Source organism: Lissotriton vulgaris, chromosome 5 (assembly GCF_964263255.1).
Source record: "Lissotriton vulgaris chromosome 5, aLisVul1.2, whole genome shotgun sequence".
NCBI lineage: Eukaryota > Metazoa > Chordata > Amphibia > Caudata > Salamandridae > Lissotriton > Lissotriton vulgaris.
In genome coordinates, this window is record NC_141693.1 from 1,880,035,059 (window position 1) to 1,880,059,154 (window position 24,096).

General features: G+C 47.6%; 1 protein-coding gene across 4 annotated transcripts in view; it reads right to left on the reverse strand.

Moving 5' to 3' along the window:
• Nucleotides 1–324: 324 nt before the first annotated feature.
• The window catches only part of LOC147717608 (butyrophilin subfamily 1 member A1-like), a 269,710-nt gene continuing 245,938 nt past the window's right edge, over nt 325–24,096 (reverse strand). For all 4 annotated transcript variants that reach the window (XM_086924393.1, XM_086924390.1, XM_086924392.1 and 1 more), the window contains 3 exons: nt 16,524–16,544; nt 16,374–16,400; nt 325–1,305 (listed from right to left, as the gene is read on the reverse strand). In XM_086924393.1, the coding sequence (XP_086780519.1) occupies nt 794–1,305; nt 16,374–16,400; nt 16,524–16,544 (560 nt within the window). In that variant the 3' untranslated portion in view covers nt 325–793. The remainder of the gene's footprint in view (nt 1,306–16,373; nt 16,401–16,523; nt 16,545–24,096) is intronic.

The following is a 24,096-nucleotide window of genomic DNA, read 5'->3' on the forward strand; positions in this document are numbered from 1 at the left end:
AAAAAGTTTAAATATTTTTACGGAAAGTAAATATTAATGTAAATTAATGTTATATATTTATTTGAAATGTAGAAGGACATACAAACATGCTACAGCACTGTTAATTTAATTTTAAATATATTAAATTATCATTATTTTAAAAGATTTAGTTAAAAAAATCCGACCTAAAGTGAAAGGTTTTAATGTATTCAATATATATTACAAATTTCAAAAAGTTAAGTATAGAATTAATTTAAAATAATGTAATTATTTTGTTAAAAATTAAAGTTACATTTACTTTTAATTTTATTTATGCTTACATTTTTTAACATTAAAGTTATCTTTGTGAATAGCGCCGTTAGTCTTCTAATCATCTCCGGGAAGTTGTCACAGTTTAAGTTTGTCATCTTACATAGGGGTGGAGATACAGACCTACAAAGCATATCTAGGTTAATGAAAGGGACCACCAAACAATCTGACTATTCAACAGTCATAGGGTCAGAGAATGAGATAGTCAAGTTTAGCAATGAGTACGTCAAGAGTTAACCTTTGATAAGAGTAGGTTTAGAGACAAACTGGCAAAGATCATGTCTTTCGAGGAAAGATTGAACCTTTTCAGAAGCTATGTTATTCAAAGAGCCCCTATGGAGGTTGAAACCTCCCAGAAACACATTATCATTTTGTCGTCAAGAACAGCTTAGATAACAATGCCCTGCCCCCATCTTGAGGTGCTATTGATGAGTCTTCTAATAGTACATTTAGGGTGTTTTCTTCAAAGCCTCTGTTAGCTGAAATAGGTTGTAAATACCTGTGCTCAGTGACAAATTTTAATTTCCACCCCGGACCCGACCCAGAAGAAGGGCATGACCATCTCAGTGAAGCGGACCCGGAAGGTGTAGATATGATCCATCTCCTCATCTACGTTGTAGAAGGACAGGCACCCCCTCTCATACTCCAGGTACACGCCCACTTTTTGGGGGGTCTTGTTAAAGAATAGTGGAGGACGGGGGTTGGCAAGGACCTGGTACTGGCCACCAGTGACACCAGCTGACCAGATGCCATCGTCTGGGGTCAGAGTTATTAGTCCCTTCCTGGTAACAGATTCTCTGGTGCAACCGACGGCCCAATCACCAGCGCTCTCCACTAGTACCTCCCAGTAGTGGTTCCCTGAGGTAAAAGTGTTGGACCCCAGGATGCAGCGAGCAGAGCTAAATCGTTTGGGGCCATCCGGAAGATCCTGCTTCACGTCACTGCGGGTGACACTCTTCAGATCAGGAGACACAATGAGCTCAGGGTTTCCCGTTTCTGGATCAAGAGTCACAGTCTCTGGAAGGAGAAAGGGAGGAATGAGTGGAATCCGAAAGGAAGGAATGAGTGGAATCAGAAAGGAAGGAAAGAGTGGAATCAAAATTACAGGCAAAGTGGGGAGAGTGGATGAAATCTGGGTATTAAGCAATGTGAAAAATCAGAACACGATCAAGAGGGATCACAGAATCAACAATAAAGGTATTGCGTGCTATAAGGTGACAATTTTGTACTGTATAAAACATTGAATAAATAAATAACATTACGTATGTGGGATTCTCTGGCATGGTAAACCAGCCTACCTCTTAACCGAACACCTTGTAAATCTACTCTCATGCAGAGCCATCCAGTACAGGTAGACACACAGCTCTAGCTGAACATCTCCACCACTCACAGCATTAAATACACAAAACCTGCAAAATCAAAGTTGATCACCACCATCTACCTACATCTCAAACTAAGCAAGGTAGAATTCCTCTTGCTCACCAATAGCAGCAAACAGTTTCTTGCCTGTCTGTCTTTAATAAAAGTGTAGGGTTACTTCCTTCTAACACCTAACATAATTCACTTAAAACCACTGTAGACACTGACCTCTCCTTCGACCAACAGATTGCCAAGAAAGCCAAGACAACATGGTACCACTTATGCCTCCTAAAGAAAGTGAAAACCTTTCTTTTAGAAACTGACTTCAGAACAACAGATCCTGGCACCTGGACAATCACAACACCTTGCTCAGCAATCTCACTGACACTAACACTGGCCTCCTTCAAAGCGGTGCCACGAATCATCAAAGACATGAAAACATTCAACCATAACAGCCATAACCTGAAGGAACTACACTGAGTACTCCTACCAGCCTGTGCCATTTTCAAGACCGGTCGCATCACATAGAAGACCTCGAGGAATGGTACCCCTGCAACCCTCACTCTGAATTATCCACCTGAGGAAGACAGTGGCAAACCAAACTCCAAGACATTGCTACACTGAAAAGAAACTACAAAAAAGGTAAAGCCAGAAGAAAGACCTTCTCCATCTACAATCCTAGTACCTGGAACAACAGCCCACCGACATCAGAACTGCCCCAACTCTCCTGCAATTCCCCAAGGACAACCCACCTCTTCATGGTCATTCTACTTTATTGTAAATGAGCACAACTCATATCTCTACGCTTATTAAGCACTCCACTGCCCTCCACCTAGGTTCACACCCTAGAAATGACCATACATGCATATATATGTCACTATTTCTTTATGCCTAAGGGACTTACGGAATTTTACAGGAAGCTGAAGACCTGGCTCTTCAACTAAGACCTTGCAGGTGATCTACACACTTTCTCCAGCGCCTTGATACCCCTCGGGTGATTACTTGCGCTTTACAAATCCATATACACAAACAATAACATTTGTTTATCATGGGTAGCAGGTTTCATTTATACACCCTGTTTTTGTTTGATTTTTCTGTTATTGAATATCTGTCTGTATAATGGTTATTTTAAGTCTTAAACTATGTTTCCTATTTAACTGTGCCTCCTGTCTCCTACGCAAAATGGGTGTGTGCCTGGCCTGCTCCCCACGTGTGAGAACGACCACTGCCCTCTTCCAATGCCTTCTTGCCCAGCCAATAATGTCGGGACCGTGGACCTTCATCCATGTCTTTTCCAACTTTACTTTACACTAAAACCTGGAACAGAACATCAGAGGGTTGGCAGTGAGTGAAATAATGCAGAGTAAATAGGAAGTGGGTTGGTGCAAGCAGGGTATTGAGAAAGAAGGCAGGGTCAGCAGAGAACGCAGTCATGACTTACAGTTGTGCACATGCTGCCAGGACTAGTTGAGCTAAGAGAAGGGAGACTCTCAGGGTTGGCAAGGTGCAGGGCACGTAGGAGTCAATAAATGGTAGCCATGGAAACCGCGTGCTCTTTGAACCCCTGTCTCAGGCCCTGCTTCCACTAACGTGTCATGAAGGGGTTGGCAGAAACAGAAAGAAAACAGGGTTCTGCAGACCCCTCCTTTCTTTCTGCAGCTTCTACCCTTTGCTTAGCAGAAAACAGAAGGCTCTTCAGGGAAGATGTATCGCATCTCGAAGAGACAGCGCAACAGGAAAGCAGGGACCTGCAAGAGTAATGACAGGCTGCCCCGGGACACCGAAGGGGGCCACCTGCGAGGGCGGCCACCCTTAGTGCCATAGGATGGCACAGACCCCAAAGAGCGGTCTAGTGTTCGGGACTCGGAGGGTCCCCAGTGATGTCATTTCCGGCGGGTCATTATCAAACTTAACATGTGAATAATTGACTTAGTTTCAGGACGCTACACTTCTGCAGCAGGCACTGGAGGTACGCAAGGATGTGCCACACCCAACTCCTTACAAGAATGTATTGTGGGAAAACTAGTTCTTGTAACTGACAAACAAGCTTGGCCTCGGTGGCGTGGGGGGCATTGATGGCCCTGTCTCATTGCAGAGAATCCATATTGATATACGGAGGGGGGCAGGGCTTCTAATGGATGTTTTATGTCTCAAATGCAGGAACCGTGCTGGAGAACCGCCCTACTGACATGAGGGTTCACCTGAACTATCAACAGTTATAAGGGTCATGGCACGCTGGGGGCAGTGTGCTAGGGTCTGGGACCCCCAGGGCCTCTCCAGGTGTCAGGACTGTCCCTGTTGTGGGTCACACAGGTTACACCCCAGGGAAGTAGTACATTCGTAGTCATCTGGCGAATCTGAAATGAGCAGATAGCTCCTGTACAATAACTGGATGTTTCTCTTGAAACATCGGATGAACCTGGGCAATTTGTTGATTTTCTGTGCAATAATTGGGGTGTTCTGTCGGTAAGCAGTGGGAGACAGTGGGCAATTCATGCATGCCCTGGGACAAAATTGAAATGCGTTTTCTTTTACACATGTGATGTGTCTGGGCATATTTTGCAGCCTATGTGCAATAAAGGAATGTATTCTTTTGTACAGCAACTGGGGCGCAAGTAAGGGGCTCTGATCCTGGCGATCAAGTTAGTAAACTAGTCTCATATCCGACAAAAAGGCTTAGCCTTGGTAGCATGGGGGACATTGATGGCCCCTGTCTCTTTGCAGAGAATCCATTTGGTATATGAGGGGGGCATGGCTTCTAATGGATGTTTTATGTCTCAAATGCAGGATCCGCGCTGGAGAACCGCCCTACTCACATGATGGGCCACCTGAACTATCAATAGGTAGAAGGGTCATAGCACAATGGGGGCAGTGTACTAGGGTCTGAGGAGCCAGTTTCTCCCCAGGTGTCATTACTGTCCCTGTTGTTGGGCGCGCAGGTTACACCCGAAGGAAGTATGAAATGCGTGTTCTTTTAAACAACTGGTGTATCTGGGCATATCATGCATCCCCATGTGCAATAAGGGAATGTGTTCTTTTGAACAGCAACTGGTGCACAAGCAAGGGGCTCTGAGCCTGGAAATCGAGCGAGCAATAGGCCTACCTGTCAATGCTGGTTGGGGGCTGTTTGCGTGGATTTGTTATTTCTTCCAGAAACGCACAGGTTTCATTCTATTATGGTCAAACTACGCCTAGCAGGCTGGCCTGCCAGGTTTCAGGGCGGGAGCAGTGGAAGAACACACTGGGGCCAGTGTGTGGGGTTCTGGATTAGCCTGTCCGGGATTGAAGTATAACCTGTTTTGAAATTTAAGAATAATCGGATCAAGGACACAGGAACCACTATTAGAAGGACAGATGGGAACGGAAGCAGGAATGGCCAGGGGTGCTCCGGGCTCGGAGCCTGAATGCTTTTCCTGGTTAAGTGCCCTAGCGGGGCAATGTGTCAACCCGGTTCTGACTTCTTGGAGGGGAGAGTAGAAGCAGTGTTCAGTGTAGCGGTTGAGCTATTACCTTGACCTCCTTACACCTCAGCCCCAGTTGTGCTCAAGTACCCTAGGCGAATACTGGCCTCAGCTCTTAGGTCACAGGAGGGTTAACCACAAGGGTAGATGGGCAGAAAACTAGTATGGTATCTTTAGGAGGGTGCCCAGGGGTCTTTTCCAGAAGTTGTCTGAAGGTCAGTACTTGTGACACACTATAGGGTTTGCACACAGCAGGGGAGAGGGGACGTATGCTCCATGGGGTGGAGCTCCTGAGAGTAAGGCGGTGCAGCATGGACCTGGGGTAGCCAGCTCTGACTTGCTCCTAGGTTTGTAAAGTTTATGTGATGTGCCAAGGGGGCTGTACCATGTGTAAGTGATATAGTACAGCACCGAATTTACCAGTTCGGTATAGGAACATCCTTAGCAACAGCAGCTGCGTATGTTTGCAGTATAACCTCTTTTGAGTCCGCCCAGAGTTGGAGCGGGCAAGGTCAGCAGCTTGGCAGCCGGAAACGGAGTAGAGAATAATCATATCCGGGACAGAGCAATGTGCACTCTGCAGTCAAGCAAACTGTGTCAACAAAACCCTGATACACTGTCTGGTATAAATGCAAGCTTGTGGGCTACACATAGATAGGCCTTGCTTTGTGCAGGGGGCGCAAGTGAGCCATTCCCAGGAGGGTGCGACTGGCCTTGACAGTGCTGAAGTGGAGAGGATGGAGCATAATAGGGACATCTCCATAGCACAGTTTGCAGTGTTGATTGAGAGGTTATGGGGCATTTCTGATACAGTTCACAGTCCTGTGGAGCGGCAGAACTGATAGCGGATTTTGGTTACTGGGCAGCACAGCTGTCCAGAGGAGGAAAGGACATGTCCTTGCTTGAGCTTAAGGAGGCCTTTGAAGGAACAGGCTGTAGGTCACTGGGTCTAGAGGGCCACTCACGCCGCATTTGAGGCAGCTCTCTTTTCAGCAACTTTTGCGCTGGCTTTTTGTGGTTCATTGAGAATGGGGAGCTAGTGGCGAGTTCCAAACAGGACACACCAGGAGTAGCCTTGTGCAGACGGGTGCTGTCCTGACGGGCGAGGTCCTGTCTCTAAGGTTGAGGAGGTCTAAAACGGACCAGGAAAGGGCAAGAAAAGTTATATTGTTAAACAGGTTGGAAGTGCCAAGTACTGCCCAGTGCACCTAGTTGCGAGATATCTGGCGCTGCGCCCCCCCCCCCCCCCCCCCCCCACACCCTGGCGAGGGGCCTCCGGATGCATGCATGATGGTACACTTTGACCAAATACCAAGTACAGCGCATAATGTAAGTGTTTGGTATTCGCAGGCAACAAGCTCCAGGGCAAGTGCTTTTGCAGCCCCTCCTTTGGAACAGGGACAGCATCCACGGCTTTCCAGGCAGGCTTACCAGTGGAACACATAAAACAAGCAGGACGTTGAGTCAAGTTGCTACAAGAATTACATACGTCCTTAAGAGGCAGGTTTAGGCACTGACTGCGAATTTTGATATGCTGTTGTTGTGCAACCTGGAGTCGGTGTAATCATGTTTGCAGTGTTTGAAGAATTTGGTTGGTGTACATAATGAACGATGTGTAAAACCCCTACCTGGGGAGCAGGGGCCTGCTGCACATGATAACGGAGTTGGATCTAGCCCTGATCTCTTGACTGGGTGAGAGCTTTCTGCTTAATTCAGAGACTCTGTCCCTCACCACCCCTTGTTGTAAATATTTTTGTCCACCCTAAGCGTGGAAGGGTATTCTCAGATGTGAGACCCTTGCTCATTGCACCATCAGGATTCAAGCAAACCGGGCCGAAGACGGCTTTAATGCCAGAAACCGGTCCCCGGGAGCTTGTTTCCTTCCCAGTGTAAGAATTGGCTTTTGTAGTTTGGTTTGCCCTGTTCCCATCATGCACTGGGACAGGAACAGACTAATTTGCATACAGCCAGGTTCTGAAACTGGGAAGGTGCAGTGAGCTAAAAAACGGTGTTGGATCTAGCCCTGATCTCTTGACTGGGTGAGAGCTTTCTGCTTAATTCAGAGACTCTGTCCCTCACCACCCCTTGTTGTAAATATTTTTGTCCACCCTAAGCGTGGAAGGGTATTCTCAGATGTGAGACCCTTGCTCATTGCACCATCAGGATTCAAGCAAACCGGGCCGAAGACGGCTGTAATGCCAGAAACCGGTCCCCGGGAGCTTGTTTCCTTCCCAGTGTAAGAATTGGCTTTTGTAGTTTGGTTTGCCCTGTTCCCATCATGCACTGGGACAGGAACAGACTAATTTGCATACAGCCAGGTTCTGTAACTGGGATGGTGCAGTGAGCTAAAAAACGGTGTTGGATCTAGCCCTGATCTCTTGATTGGGTGAGAGCGTTCTGCTTAATTCAGAGACTCTGTCCCTCACCACCCCTTGTTGTAAATATTGTTGTCCACCCTAAGCGTGGAAGGGTATTCTCAGATGTGAGACCCTTGCTCATTGCACCATCAGGATTCAAGCAAACCGGGCCGAAGACGGCTGTAATGCCAGAAACCGGTCCCCGGGAGCTTGTTTCCTTCCCAGTGTAAGAATTGGCTTTTGTAGTTTGGTTTGCCCTGTTCCCATCATGCACTGGGACAGGAACAGACTAATTTGCATACAGCCAGGTTCTGAAACTGGGATGGTGCAGTGAGCTAAAAAACGGTGTTGGATCTAGCCCTGATCTCTTGACTGGGTGAGAGCTTTCTGCTTAATTCAGAGACTCTGTCCCTCACCACCCCTTGTTGTAAATATTTTTGTCCACCCTAAGCGTGGAAGGGTATTCTCAGATGTGAGACCCTTGCTCATTGCACCATCAGGATTCAAGCAAACCGGGCCGAAGACGGCTGTAATGCCAGAAACCGGTCCCCGGGAGCTTGTTTCCTTCCCAGTGTAAGAATTGGCTTTTGTAGTTTGGTTTGCCCTGTTCCCATCATGCACTGGGACAGGAACAGACTAATTTGCATACAGCCAGGTTCTGAAACTGGGATGGTGCAGTGAGCTAAAAAACGGTGTTGGATCTAGCCCTGATCTCTTGACTGGGTGAGAGCTTTCTGCTTAATTCAGAGACTCTGTCCCTCACCACCCCTTGTTGTAAATATTTTTGTCCACCCTAAGCGTGGAAGGGTATTCTCAGATGTGAGACCCTTGCTCATTGCACCATCAGGATTCAAGCAAACCGGGCCGAAGACGGCTGTAATGCCAGAAACCGGTCCCCGGGAGCTTGTTTCCTTCCCAGTGTAAGAATTGGCTTTTGTAGTTTGGTTTGCCCTGTTCCCATCATGCACTGGGACAGGAACAGACTAATTTGCATACAGCCAGGTTCTGAAACTGGGATGGTGCAGTGAGCTAAAAAACGGTGTTGGATCTAGCCCTGATCTCTTGACTGGGTGAGAGCTTTCTGCTTAATTCAGAGACTCTGTCCCTCACCGCCCCTTGTTGTAAATATTTTTGTCCACCCTAAGCGTGGAAGGGTATTCTCAGATGTGAGACCCTTGCTCATTGCACCATCAGGATTCAAGCAAACCGGGCCGAAGACGGCTGTAATGCCAGAAACCGGTCCCCGGGAGCTTGTTTCCTTCCCAGTGTAAGAATTGGCTTTTGTAGTTTGGTTTGCCCTGTTCCCATCATGCACTGGGACAGGAACAGACTAATTTGCATACAGCCAGGTTCTGAAACTGGGATGGTGCAGTGAGCTAAAAAACGGTGTTGGATCTAGCCCTGATCTCTTGACTGGGTGAGAGCTTTCTGCTTAATTCAGAGACTCTGTCCCTCACCACCCCTTGTTGTAAATATTTTTGTCCACCCTAAGCGTGGAAGGGTATTCTCAGATGTGAGACCCTTGCTCATTGCACCATCAGGATTCAAGCAAACCGGGCCGAAGACGGCTGTAATGCCAGAAACCGGTCCCCGGGAGCTTGTTTCCTTCCCAGTGTAAGAATTGGCTTTTGTAGTTTGGTTTGCCCTGTTCCCATCATGCACTGGGACAGGAACAGACTAATTTGCATACAGCCAGGTTCTGAAACTGGGATGGTGCAGTGAGCTAAAAAACGGTGTTGGATCTAGCCCTGATCTCTTGACTGGGTGAGAGCTTTCTGCTTAATTCAGAGACTCTGTCCCTCACCACCCCTTGTTGTAAATATTTTTGTCCACCCTAAGCGTGGAAGGGTATTCTCAGATGTGAGACCCTTGCTCATTGCACCATCAGGATTCAAGCAAACCGGGCCGAAGACGGCTGTAATGCCAGAAACCGGTCCCCGGGAGCTTGTTTCCTTCCCAGTGTAAGAATTGGCTTTTGTAGTTTGGTTTGCCCTGTTCCCATCATGCACTGGGACAGGAACAGACTAATTTGCATACAGCCAGGTTCTGAAACTGGGATGGTGCAGTGAGCTAAAAAACGGTGTTGGATCTAGCCCTGATCTCTTGACTGGGTGAGAGCTTTCTGCTTAATTCAGAGACTCTGTCCCTCACCACCCCTTGTTGTAAATATTGTTGTCCACCCTAAGCGTGGAAGGGTATTCTCAGATGTGAGACCCTTGCTCATTGCACCATCAGGATTCAAGCAAACCGGGCCGAAGACGGCTGTAATGCCAGAAACCGGTCCCCGGGAGCTTGTTTCCTTCCCAGTGTAAGAATTGGCTTTTGTAGTTTGGTTTGCCCTGTTCCCATCATGCACTGGGACAGGAACAGACTAATTTGCATACAGCCAGGTTCTGAAACTGGGATGGTGCAGTGAGCTAAAAAACGGTGTTGGATCTAGCCCTGATCTCTTGACTGGGTGAGAGCTTTCTGCTTAATTCAGAGACTCTGTCCCTCACCACCCCTTGTTGTAAATATTTTTGTCCACCCTAAGCGTGGAAGGGTATTCTCAGATGTGAGACCCTTGCTCATTGCACCATCAGGATTCAAGCAAACCGGGCCGAAGACGGCTGTAATGCCAGAAACCGGTCCCCGGGAGCTTGTTTCCTTCCCAGTGTAAGAATTGGCTTTTGTAGTTTGGTTTGCCCTGTTCCCATCATGCACTGGGACAGGAACAGACTAATTTGCATACAGCCAGGTTCTGAAACTGGGATGGTGCAGTGAGCTAAAAAACGGTGTTGGATCTAGCCCTGATCTCTTGACTGGGTGAGAGCTTTCTGCTTAATTCAGAGACTCTGTCCCTCACCACCCCTTGTTGTAAATATTTTTGTCCACCCTAAGCGTGGAAGGGTATTCTCAGATGTGAGACCCTTGCTCATTGCACCATCAGGATTCAAGCAAACCGGGCCGAAGACGGCTGTAATGCCAGAAACCGGTCCCCGGGAGCTTGTTTCCTTCCCAGTGTAAGAATTGGCTTTTGTAGTTTGGTTTGCCCTGTTCCCATCATGCACTGGGACAGGAACAGACTAATTTGCATACAGCCAGGTTCTGAAACTGGGATGGTGCAGTGAGCTAAAAAACGGTGTTGGATCTAGCCCTGATCTCTTGACTGGGTGAGAGCTTTCTGCTTAATTCAGAGACTCTGTCCCTCACCACCCCTTGTTGTAAATATTTTTGTCCACCCTAAGCGTGGAAGGGTATTCTCAGATGTGAGACCCTTGCTCATTGCACCATCAGGATTCAAGCAAACCGGGCCGAAGACGGCTGTAATGCCAGAAACCGGTCCCCGGGAGCTTGTTTCCTTCCCAGTGTAAGAATTGGCTTTTGTAGTTTGGTTTGCCCTGTTCCCATCATGCACTGGGACAGGAACAGACTAATTTGCATACAGCCAGGTTCTGAAACTGGGATGGTGCAGTGAGCTAAAAAACGGTGTTGGATCTAGCCCTGATCTCTTGATTGGGTGAGAGCTTTCTGCTTAATTCAGAGACTCTGTCCCTCACCACCCCTTGTTGTAAATATTTTTGTCCACCCTAAGCGTGGAAGGGTATTCTCAGATGTGAGACCCTTGCTCATTGCACCATCAGGATTCAAGCAAACCGGGCCGAAGACGGCTGTAATGCCAGAAACCGGTCCCCGGGAGCTTGTTTCCTTCCCAGTGTAAGAATTGGCTTTTGTAGTTTGGTTTGCCCTGTTCCCATCATGCACTGGGACAGGAACAGACTAATTTGCATACAGCCAGGTTCTGAAACTGGGATGGTGCAGTGAGCTAAAAAACGGTGTTGGATCTAGCCCTGATCTCTTGACTGGGTGAGAGCGTTCTGCTTAATTCAGAGACTCTGTCCCTCACCACCCCTTGTTGTAAATATTTTTGTCCACCCTAAGCGTGGAAGGGTATTCTCAGATGTGAGACCCTTGCTCATTGCACCATCAGGATTCAAGCAAACCGGGCCGAAGACGGCTGTAATGCCAGAAACCGGTCCCCGGGAGCTTGTTTCCTTCCCAGTGTAAGAATTGGCTTTTGTAGTTTGGTTTGCCCTGTTCCCATCATGCACTGGGACAGGAACAGACTAATTTGCATACAGCCAGGTTCTGAAACTGGGATGGTGCAGTGAGCTAAAAAACGGTGTTGGATCTAGCCCTGATCTCTTGACTGGGTGAGAGCTTTCTGCTTAATTCAGAGACTCTGTCCCTCACCACCCCTTGTTGTAAATATTTTTGTCCACCCTAAGCGTGGAAGGGTATTCTCAGATGTGAGACGCTTGCTCATTGCACCATCAGGATTCAAGCAAACCGGGCCGAAGACGGCTGTAATGCCAGAAACCGGTCCCCGGGAGCTTGTTTCTTTCCCAGTGTAAGAATTGGCTTTTGTAGTTTGGTTTGCCCTGTTCCCATCATGCACTGGGACAGGAACAGACTAATTTGTATACAGCCAGGTTCTGAAACTGGGATGGTGCAGTGAGCTAAAAAACGGTGTTGGATCTAGCCCTGATCTCTTGACTGGGTGAGAGCTTTCTGCTTAATTCAGAGACTCTGTCCCTCACCACCCCTTGTTGTAAATATTTTGTCCACCCTAAGCGTGGAAGGGTATTCTCAGATGTGAGACCCTTGCTCATTGCACCATCAGGATTCAAGCAAACCGGGCCGAAGACGGCTGTAATGCCAGAAACCGGTCCCCGGGAGCTTGTTTCCTTCCCAGTGTAAGAATTGGCTTTTGTAGTTTGGTTTGCCCTGTTCCCATCATGCACTGGGACAGGAACAGACTAATTTGCATACAGCCAGGTTCTGAAACTGGGATGGTGCAGTGAGCTAAAAAACGGTGTTGGATCTAGCCCTGATCTCTTGACTGGGTGAGAGCTTTCTGCTTAATTCAGAGACTCTGTCCCTCACCACCCCTTGTTGTAAGCACATGATAAGGAGCACTTTGTGAGATTTGAGCAACTTGCTGGGGACCTGTGAGTTATGGTGGTCCGAAATTACCCCATGGCTTTATTTGTAAGGGCGCAAGGACAGGGGAGACGATGGAGACCTCTTGCAGGTGGGTCAACAGCGCTATGCGCAAATTCACTGAGCAACGTGGATTTGGTTTTATTAGACAAGGGTTGCTACATGCAAAATGCACAGGGTGCTTTGACGAAGATGGTATACACTTATCAGAAGTGGGGATGGCCCTCTTCCTGTTAGTTTTAGTGGAAGCACTAGTAGCAGCAAGGTAATTAAAAGATCACTACAGGAGCACAGTAAGGGTGCGAGAGCCAATTATCCACAGGGAGATTCTTGGTGGGATCCGGGAGGAGTGACGGCGCCCCGTTAGTCCTTCGGGTGGTTGTGGACCTGAGCAACCGGGGGTTGCCTGTAACGCTCCGCCTGCCGAGGGAAAGGGGCGCGAGTAAGGGGTAGACTGGAGGTCCGCCGGGGGGAGGGGGTTAGACCTTCCCCCCAATATTGACAATGTCCCCGCGGTTAACACCACAGGGGGGTTTATGGCTCAACAGGTGGGCAGGTCGTGAGGGGCGGCCTGACCCTGGATCGCCCGTAAGATAACCCAACATGTTGTAATAATGTTTATGCAAATAAAGCTGCAACAACTTTCTCCAACAAAAACATTGTGTGGTGTCTGTTATTTGGGAAATTGTTGTGAGCGGTTTGGGGTATGGGCCGATATTGGCACTATGACAGGTTGCCCCGGGACACCGAATGGGGCCACCTATGAGGGCTGCCCCCCTTAGTGCCACAGGATGGCACAGACCCCAAAGAGCGGTCTAATGTTCGGGACTCGGAGGGTCCCCAATGATGTCACTTCCGGGAGGGGTCAGGGCCGAAGGTATATGGCCCGGGGTTGCGGGCCTGACGCCCTCTTTGACCCCTGACCGGCCGCGGGGACAGACCCTCTCCCCCGTTAACTCAGATGAGCGGTGCTGCCCGGACGCTGTTTTCCCTCCCTACCGCTAACCCGGCTATGGGGCAGCAGGTGGGGGGGGGGTAGTTATCTGATACTATTTTGCTTTGTGTTGCAGGCGGAGTTACAGGGCGATCCAACGCTGGAAGGTCAGAGGGGTACCCTCTACAGGAGCACAGTAAGGGTGCGGGAGCCAATTATCCCCAGGGAGATCCTCAGTGGGATCCTGGAGGAGTGACGGTGCCCCGTTAGTCCTTCGGGCGGTTGTGGACCTGAGCAACCGGGGGTTGCCTGCAACACTCCGCCCCCGAGGAGGAGGGGCGCAAGCAAGGGGTGGACTGGAGGTCCGCCGGGGGGAGGGGGTTAGACCTTCCCCCCCCAATATTGACAACGCCCCCGCGGTTAACACCACAGGGGGGTTTATGGCTCAACAGGTGGGCAGGTCGCGAGGGGCGGCCTGACCCTGGATTGCCGGTAAGATTTGTTTTATTTATTTATTTACTACATTTGTATGGCGCAACAGCTACCCTGAGGGTTTCCCGGCGCCTTGGATTTATGTTAGCTGATCGGAAGAACCGTGGACACTATTGGTTAAACAACCATGCTTTAACTCCCTTTCGGAATTGGAGATAGCTTGTTTCAAGACGAAGATTGAGTGGAAGTGAATTCCACAGAACCGGCGCCATGTAGGTGAAAGAGCGTCCACCCAAACGTGCCCGTTTGTATCTAGGCACAACAAATTTAGCCTGAGACAGGGATCGAAGGTTCCAGGAAGGGATATATTTCTGAGCCAGCTTACATAGATATGTAGGAGCTTCCTTCTTGTCAATCCGAAACATGTAACAGAGTGCTTTAAATATCACTCTGTTCACTATTTTCAGCCAGAGCAATTTTTTCAGATGTTCCGTCATGCTTGTGCGCCCAAGAAGACAGAGGAGCAGCCTGGCTGCAGCATTTTGTATGACCTGAAGTCGATTTGTGATGTCTTTGTTTGCTCCTAAGTAAAGGATGTTTCCGTAGTCCAATCTAGAACCTATCAGGGCCTGTACTACTGTTCTCTGTGCCCCTTCCGGGAGTTGCCACAAAATTTTCCTCAACCATTTAAGGATTACAAAACATGTTGAGGCCGTTTTGGCAGTTTGTGGTTGCATTGACAGGTTGTCATAAACTATTACCCTAGGTTGCGAGCAGATGGTACTGCATTCGGGGTCGGGCCCATTTCTACTGGCCAATGGGAGGGGCTCCACAGATCCTTATGAATACCTAAGAGGAGCAGTTCTGTTTTTTCCCATTCAATTTTAATTTCTTAGAGTCCAGCCAGTCTGCCATTCTCAAGAGGCCAGAGCGAAGAGGAGAGGTAATAGATTTGTCGGTGGCTGTTTGGGAGAACACAAGTTGTGTATCATCCGCATAGGAATAAATAGTGAGGCCCATTTCCTCTGCAATTGAGGCTAGAGGGGTAACGTAAATATTGAACAGCAGCGGACTCAATATAGAACCCTGTGATACCCCGTGGATGGTATCCAGGATATCGGAGGAGTTATTTTTGGAAAACACCTGGAATGTCCGATGTAAAAGGAATTGTTCCAGCCATCTCAGCGTTTTCCCTCTTATTCCTATATCCTCTAGCGCCTGCACCAGGGTATTGTGGGAGATCGTATCGAAGGCAGCACTCAAGTCTAAAAGAATGAGTGCCGCCATACCGCCGTTGTCCAATTCCTTGCGGATAGCTTCCGTGACCCCAAGAAGAGTGGACTCCGTGGAGTGACCTTTTCCGAACCCTGACTGGGAGGGATGCAGAAGGTTATTATCATTTACAAAGTCTGCTAGCCGGTGATTCACATGTTTTGGACGGTAAGATATTGGACGGTAAGATAACCCAACATGTTGGCATAATTTTTATACAAATAAAGCTGCAACAACTTTCTCCAACAAAAACATTGTGTGGTATCTGTTATTTGGGAAATTGTTGTGAGCGGTTTGGGGTATGGGCTGATATTGGCACTAAGGGGCTGGACTATGGGAACGCTCTTTACTTAGGAGCCCCCACCTCAGTCATCCGTCAACTGCAGATAGCTCAAAACTCTGCAGCAAGGCTACTTACCGGAACCAGCCGTCGTAACACCGCAGCCCCTGCATTGAGGTCCTTGCACTGGCTCCCAATAAAGGAGCGAATCCATTTCAAAACTCTTTGTCTGGTCCACAAAACTCTCCATGGGAACGGCCCCCCCATTCTGAAGGACATGATCAGACCATACATCCCAACCAGGCACCTTCGGTCTAACCACCAAAACCTCCTCATAACGCCCAGGACCAACAAAGTCCGGTCTGGGGACCGCCTTTTTTCCCGAAATGCAGCAAAACTATGGAACGCCCTACCACTATCACTTCGTCTAGAACCCAGCCTTCTGGTGTTCCGAAAACAACTAAAAACATCATTGTTTCTTAGGCCATAAATCAGTTTTCTCTTTTCCTAGTCTCTGCATCAAGTTCCATCTTTCTTCAAGCGCTGGGATGCTTCCGAGTAGCCATGCGCTATATAAGAACCTTCCAATTCCAATTCCAAAAAAGGGGCAGGGAGTGTCTGGCAGTGGATTTAAGAGGCAAAAGGCGGATTCAGAACTACGCTGCTTTGGTATTCTGACATTTAAGAGCCCCGTCCGCGGGCTCCTGAGCAGTGATCTGGGCACCGGCACTCATTATTACACAAGTTAAGCACTGTGTATTCATCCTGGGAAGTCATCCAGGGATGCTTGAAGTTACTTTCGCTGCCCTGGCATTTTGGTGAATCGATGTCCATGGTGGGAAAGTGTTGGTTTAGCAGTTAGTTGGGGGAGCAAAGGGAGGAAGGAGAGTGCAGGATAGACAAATGAAGTAGGGGACCAGAGAGACAGAGGGTGGGAGACAGTGATCGTTAGTGGGGCAGGGGATTATCGATAACGGAGTATTAACTCCTACGAGTGGGCGTGTTACCTGGCTTCATGGCAGCCCTTCTGAAATCTAAAATAAAGAGAAAAAGAAGCGTCAGTGCTGCAAACTAAGATCAGGAAAATGCTGATACAATGCACAAAAATGAAACTATATTACAGACCCATTCCCTCCACCCACACACACAAGACTCACCGACTTCTCTGGAGAGGAAAACTAGAAAAAAAAGAAGTAAAACGGTTCAGATGGGCATGGTGCATTACAGGTGGCCAAACATCCCAGCCCCTCCACCCACTGCCTTTCTAGGACCCAGGGTGCATCTCCTGCTGGATTCCTCACATTCTCCTCCTTTCCCTTTCAGTCTCCTTCCTTTGCACATCTTCCTACGCATTCTATTAGTCCTACCTCGTACTATCCTCACTTATCAGCTTGCCCTTTCACTCCGCTACCGAGGGGGAAGCGTGGAGAAACCTTAGTCTATCTAATTGAAAAGTCGCCCTGGGATTGGCCAGGGTATTGAGCATGGGTGGGGCTTTGGTATGTTTTTGGACGGATGCGCAGCAACCAGCTTATTCCATTCGACTGCCCCGGAGCATCAAAGGATCTGTCTCGTCCTCTCCCTCACTCACCTTTGGAACAGTTTCTTATGACGTGACTTGTTGGTATCAGTATAGTATTGTGATAGTCACTGTGATATCACAACTAAAAAGAAAGGTTGGGCCACTTTGATGAACCGTTTGGGCATGGTTTTTTATATTTTGTGTATTTTTTGTTTTTTTCCACATGTGTGATGGGTTCGCAAGGGTGGGTGGTACTTCAGCCCTTAGAATTGCTGCCAGCTAGAAGAAGAAACAGAGGGTCTGTACTGAGGTTGAGCGGATATACTCCAGGGTCAGCCTTCAGATGGTGCAACCGGTGCCATGGCACCAGGCGCCTAGCTCGGGGGGCGATGTATTTTGAAATGTCTTAAGGGGTTAAACCAACTGCCAATACTGATAAACATTTCTAGAACATATTCCCGGGCGTAAGGTCAATGAATCCATACAGTCATGCGCTAATCAACAGCTTTTATTTCAATAGCACCTATTCTTTTTTACATATCGTATTTATGAAAATACACCATAGTACTTCATGTACAACCACATATTTTTTCTCAAAATTGACCACGACAAAAAATTTAAAGCAAAAGAAAAATAGTAATTGACAACACAGTCTACAACTAAATTCACTCCCAATCAAACTCACTAATTCCCATCACAGTCCTCATTCACCCACAACTACCATGCAAAACACAATAATGACAACAAGAATGTGTCTCCCCCTTGGGTCCCAGGCTATTTATCCAAAAATGCGTAGACCTTTGTTTTTTCACCAAACAATTGTTAGCCTGAGCTGGTCGGGTTGTGTACTTGTAAATAGTTTTTGTATTAAATTGTGAATATTTAAAAGATGAGATAGGGTGCACAACCAATTAGGATATAACTATTGCTTTGTTTGGTCTGTTTAGTCTGGGTCCATCATTTTTGGATCAATAGCCAGGGACCCAAGGGGGAGACACACTCTTGTTGTCATTATTGTGTTTTGATTTACGCAACACTTATATGATTCATTGTCTCTGTATAGTGTGCACGGGTGTGGGTGTGATTTAAAGTGTTCAGACACCATTGCGATGAGTAGTGCTATAAAAGGAATTCAATATATGTATGAGAAGGTCTATGGAGAGATGAGGGGCACAGTTGGACGGTGGTAGTGAGGGAACCCGTTTAGAAGGAGGTCACTGAGGGTGCCCATCAAAAATTGTCGCACCAAGCGCCACCAGCACTAATGCCGGCTCTGATATGTAAATGTAAATGTAAATGTACATATATTTATATAGCGCAAATCACCGACCCGGTATCTAAGCGCTTGCTTAGCGAACCCGTCCTGGTATACCCCTGTGAGATACCCCGGCAGGGTATCCACAAGGTGAAAGCCAGGCATCCCACCGCGAGGGGCCGTTGTGGAGATTAAGCAAGCTATTGCCCAGAGTCGCAGAGTGTGAACCCATGAATCGAGTAGGCACCGGAGCGAGAATTGTCAAGTCCATGGAAATGTTTTGGACTCAGGACCCGCCGAGCCGCCGAGCCGCCTACTTCGAAGGATAGGCACTTAGACATACAATAAGAAGTAGGAGGGTAAGGACAGGGCAGACGTACTCAGTAATAGAAGGGGATCAACGACGGTTAGATCAATAGCTTCCAGGTAAGTTGAACTTATGTCTCTGCGACTTGCTGGCAATAGGAAAATGCTCAGGTTGGAGGAAGGATGAGGTCTCAGACCAGGGGCCCGATGCCTGTGCACAGTGCTGAAGGGGGCCCATTGCAAGCCAAGGGCTGAATGGGCTAATGTCACACCACTGAGCTGAAGGGAGGGAATGTCAGGTGACCACTGTGGACAGCAGTAGGGACCATGAGCAGGGGAAATGTGCCTTACAGAGCAAGAGAGTTTGGTGTTTTACAGAAGGGGAAAGAGAAACTACAGCCTGCATAAAGCAGAGAGAAAATTGGAGAGCAATCAGAGAATAGTGACAGAGAGAAGGTCGGCTCACTGAGGAAACGTAAAGGAAAATGATGGAGTTCATGGGAGGGTGCAGCGGGGTGCAGTGGCCGGAAGTGGTGTAGGCGTCAGTGTCGGGGTGACAGAAGGGAGGAATGTTGTGGAGGGAGAAAGCACAAGGACCACTAAGAAGCTCAAGAATGAAGTAGGGATATCCATGGATGATGGGGCATGGGTGAGATGCTGGGTAAAGACAAGCAGTGCATGTGGTTATGGCTGCAGAAGGTGATGAAAAAGGAGTATTGAAGGTATAAATAATGCCATACCTGGGAAAATCACCTCCCCTCTTGTCAGCTCTGTGGCCACTAAAGGCAAAGGGCCTGATTCACAAAGGTATATTACACTTTTGAGTAAGTTTACACTTTTTAGTACATTTACTACTTTAGGCGTTCACAAACTGCACTTTTGTAGTAATGTATGCTTTTGTGGTAGCTTACAATTCTGTACTAAGTCCAGCACTACACATGGCCAACCAAAGGTACTGCAACATCCTCCCATGGAAAATAGTAGAGGTAAGGACTTCCTACAAAAGTGTAAGCTACTACAAAAGAAGAGTTTGTGAATAGCACTTTGTAGTATGTTTTGTAGTACTACTGTAATATTACAAAAACTACTACAAAGGGCAGGTTGTGAAACAGGCCCACAATATGCAACGTGGAGGTGGTACCCATTTGTTATGTATTCCATAATTAGGAGCATGCAAAAAGGGACCCAATGAAGAGAAGTGACATTCAGTCCAAGTTCTGGTAGCAACAGAAAATTGGGCAATAGAAATTCTGATTTATGCAAGTGTTTAATGCAAATGTTACCCACAGTGGTGTGTCACATTTTCAACTATATAAACATTAATAGGAAGCCTCACAATACTTGTGCAGGATTAGATGAGTTAAGGAGGATGAAGATCAGTATGCGCTCTCAGGGAACTGGATAAGTATAGGAGACGCTGTCAATGTGAACCGTGCATATCGCAAAGGCACTCCACTTACCTTAACAATCCTTTATGTGGGACTTCACCCACAGAGAAGTGGAGGGGTTTGGCAAGAAGAGATGGGCAGACAGGGAGTGCAGCATGGGCTGACAATAAGAGCGTCTACAAAAGGGCTTCCAACTAGTTTTTGCCACAGGGCTTGAAATGTCAGCACATTACAGCGTGAGAGGCCAGGTAGGCAAGGGGATATCTGTAAAGGCTAATACTCCACTTAAATTGGCGGTTTGGAACTTTTGCCTGTGTATTTTTTTTACCTAGACCAAGAGGCAGCACTACAGGGGGATTTTAAACATGGCTGTAGATTACATGGGGCAGTGGGCAGATGAGCAGATCATTTGAAGTTGCCTGAAATAGAAGGAAAAAAAAGTGCATGAAGATGTCGATGACGTTGTAAGCACTTTAGTAGAACAGCAGGTGGAGGACCTCAAAGGGTTACTAACCTCTGGATGTGGTCCCCATTAAAGACATAGAAGAGATTAACATCATTCCTCATTTGTGCTGGCCAGAAGGAATGGGTCAGGAAGTCAGTTTAGATGATTGAGTGCAGGTTGTGAGGGAATCTGGGTGGGTTCAGACATGGCCTAAAGCAAAACTAAGTCTGCCTTTTTTGCTACTGCTTCACCCTCATGATTTTCAGATGGCAAGGATGTAAATGTAGTGTATTTTATAAAGCGCACAGCTGCCCCAACGGGGCGCCCGGCGCTGTATAACTCTGTGGAACCCTTCCTGGTTCTCCCTGTGAGATGCCCCTCCTGGGCACCCCCAAGGTGAAGCCAGGCATCCCAGTGTTGTAGGGGCCGTTGTGGAGATTAAGCAAGCTATTGCCCAGAGTTGCAGCGTGGGACCCATGATTAGAGTAGGCACCGAGGCGAGAATTATCGAGTCCGCAAGGATGCATTTTGAAAGTTACACCTTTGTTGACAAGGCACTGCTGATGGAGTGGTAGTCTTCATGCAGGGTTTTTTGAACAGCATAGATTCTTTTTGCAGCAGGTTTGTTTCAGTTTCAAGTTCGGATATTAGATCATGGAGGGGGAGTGCCAGCATCACCATAATTGGCACGGAAATAAATTCAGTCACTATAGAAGCATAACTTTTTCTAATGTGAAGCTACTCTTAGACTTTCCAAGGAAGTATTGTGGTTAATAAATTGGAGCTGAAGAAGGTGCAAAATGGGTTGGAACACTTGGATTTTGCTTGAAGGGCTGTGTGGGACGGCTCAACAAATAGAGGGAGGACTAGGAGCTAGTTATGGTCCAGTACCCGTGATCCTGAGGCTAATCATGAAACCAAATGGCGGGGTAACTGTTCCAAAAGTGGGGGTGCTAAAGTCACCCACTCACCAGAAGTAGGGGAAAACACGGTGAAAGGAGGTACCTAGGTTTAGAACCCATATGTAAGAGGCAAGCGCATGTCTTGTCTCTTGTTGTCCTCACACCTACCGAAGGATGTCATGCTTCATCATCAAGCGTTTGCTCCTCATCAGGCCGGCGCTGCAATGCCCTACTGGTCCCCCGAAGGGTCACTTTAGCAAAGATCTTTTATAGAACAGCCATCTGATGTGTGCAGGTGTGTGGGGTGAGGGTGAGTCCTATGTGAAGGGTGAATGTGTAAAAAGTTAAAACTGGCTAAGGGATACCAGGAGTCGATATATTTATTGTGAGGTACCCTTGTCAGAGTAAAAGACCCCAAAGGTCATGAGTTACTCCAACAGGCGTAATGTGCCCAAGTAACTGGAAGGTCAACATGTTTCGCACCTCATTGGTCACAACGATCCGTGGCGCTTCATCAGGACCAAACAAGCTGTGGTGTGGTGGAGCAAGTGAGTGAAGGGGTTGAAAGACCCTTGCTGACCAGGGCGGGCCAGTCTGTGAAACACTACAAGGCTGCAACTAAATAGTTGAACCGCTCCTGAAGGAACCTAAAATAATGAGGAGAGCTGCTCCATGGGCTAGCTCATAAGGTACCCCGCACCTAAATGGGAGTTTCCGCTGGTGTGCTGGCTCTCAGCACCTACCCGTCCTTACGCCTGCCCGCATTGTGAGAAGGCTGACATAGATTTTCAGGTCTCGTAGTTCTTCCACACCATAGAATTTGCTTGAAAGTGGTGGTAAAGACAGATCTGAGGGTGTGGCCCTTATCTTAGAAGATGACCTAATGATGTGGACCGTGAGATGAGCCAGAATGGATGGTGCACATTTTTTGACATGTGGCATGTCCTGAGCATCTTGTTGGCTAGATTGACCAGGAACGCAGAGTACATGAAAGCGGCGAGAGAGCTAGTTGTCAGAGGGGCCTAGGGTAGCATTTTGTGGACCTTTTCTTAGGTGTTGGTACTGGTGCTTTGAAGTTAGATCTTGGTGAACATTGACAAAGAGGCAGGGGCGGCTCCTCCGCTGAGGCGGAGGAGCATCCCCCCACTGCTTTTCAACAGTGTAAAAAGGGAAAAATAAAATGATAATAACACGTCGTTATCATTTTATTTTTCCTTACAGAGCCAATTTTGCGGGGTGGGCTATGCTGTCTCAGAGCCAGCAGGGGAGGAGTCGGTCCTGCATTTAAGTACGCATGGCGGTTTGTCCGGCAGTCTTGGGCAGGCCAAACAGTCATGCGCACTTAGCATGTTCTCCACCGGGCTGTAATGCCCAGCCTGGGTGGAGAACATGCTCAGGCTCTCAGTCCCCATCTGAGTGCCGAACCACGGCGTTCAGACCAATCACGACGCTGCTATCATGGTGACAGCAGCGTTGTGATTGGCTTATGGGAGCCTGGGTGCTTCCCGGAGGAAAGACAACACCGGAGGAGAGATGGAGGGATGGCGGCCCAACAGGAGGTAAGTGGGTTTTTTCTTTTTTTCTTTCACCTCCCTCCAAACCAACCACCCCCACCTCGCCACCCCCATTCTGTACCTGCTGCTGCAAAGAGGCAATAGGTTTATTATTTGACAGGCAGGCAGCAAGATGTAAGAAGAATTAGAGATTGTTGAAGGTTTTTGTGCATAGTTGCATGACCCTGTATATTATTTTTTAGATGAAAGACATTCCTGATGTGGGTAATGCATCGCTGATGCTTTGTCTCATTCACATTCGTACTATTTCCCTGGGCTGGAACCAAAGGAGGAGGTTTCGAAGAAAAGGATGTTGCAGGAACTTTAAGGGCTAGAAGGATGATGGTATTTGAGGTGACCAAGTGGCTGTTATGACGGTAAAATACAAGGCTTGCAGAAAAGCATGGCAAGGATGGCGTGTGTATTGCCTCAGACCGCACCCCCTTCTCGCACACCCCAATGCAATTCAGATTGTATGCTGGGACTGAACAATAAGAGGATGCACATGTGACTCTGCGACTACTCTTCTAACACAGGTGGAGAAGCAAGGAGAGAAATGAAGGTCGGGCAGGACAGTGGGTTTAGACTTGAAGAGACCTCAGGTAGTGTGCTGGGGTATAGGTGGGATGTGGTGTGCTCAGTTAAGGCTCACACTTACTGAACTACAGAACAGTAGGGACTGCGCAGATGTACTTTTAGTGCATTTAGATGAGAGTAACTTAGTTGCATTGTAGTGCATCTTTGTTAAAAGAGAGGATAGAGCTAGTGCCTAGATGTGCTTCGATAGGAGCACTAAAGCCATCAGGATCTGATAATGCTAAAAGATGAGTAAAAAAAAGAGATGTAGGATTTGTCAATTGAAGGGATGGAGAGGATCGGCCATGGTTAGATTCAGTTTGAGGACTATGAGCCTTTTAGGATAATGAGGTCAATCTATGGCTTCTGTGCAGTGAACACTAAATGTATGGCGAGATTCGTATGGGGAGAATTGGAGGCAGGGGTGTAGCTTCTATACTAAGATTGGGGAGTGAGCTTCGGATTTTCCAACAATCATGCTGGCATAAAATGTTAAAATACATTATAAGACAAGCAGAGCGCATGAGGGGGGCTTAAGGGGCAGTGGAAAGGCAGAGGAATGCGGCTCAGTGGAAGTACTAAGTGAGAGAAACACAATATTTTGTCAAATGACCAACATTTTGAGTTCTTTCAAAACTGAGTTGAGAGAGAGTATGTGCTTTTGTCAGTGCTTGCATGCAAACACCACAGGTAAAATCTGACAGACATTTTACCATACCGACCTGAAAGCACTTGTACCCAACTATTCATCAATAAATACAATTATTAGGGGTATTTAAGACA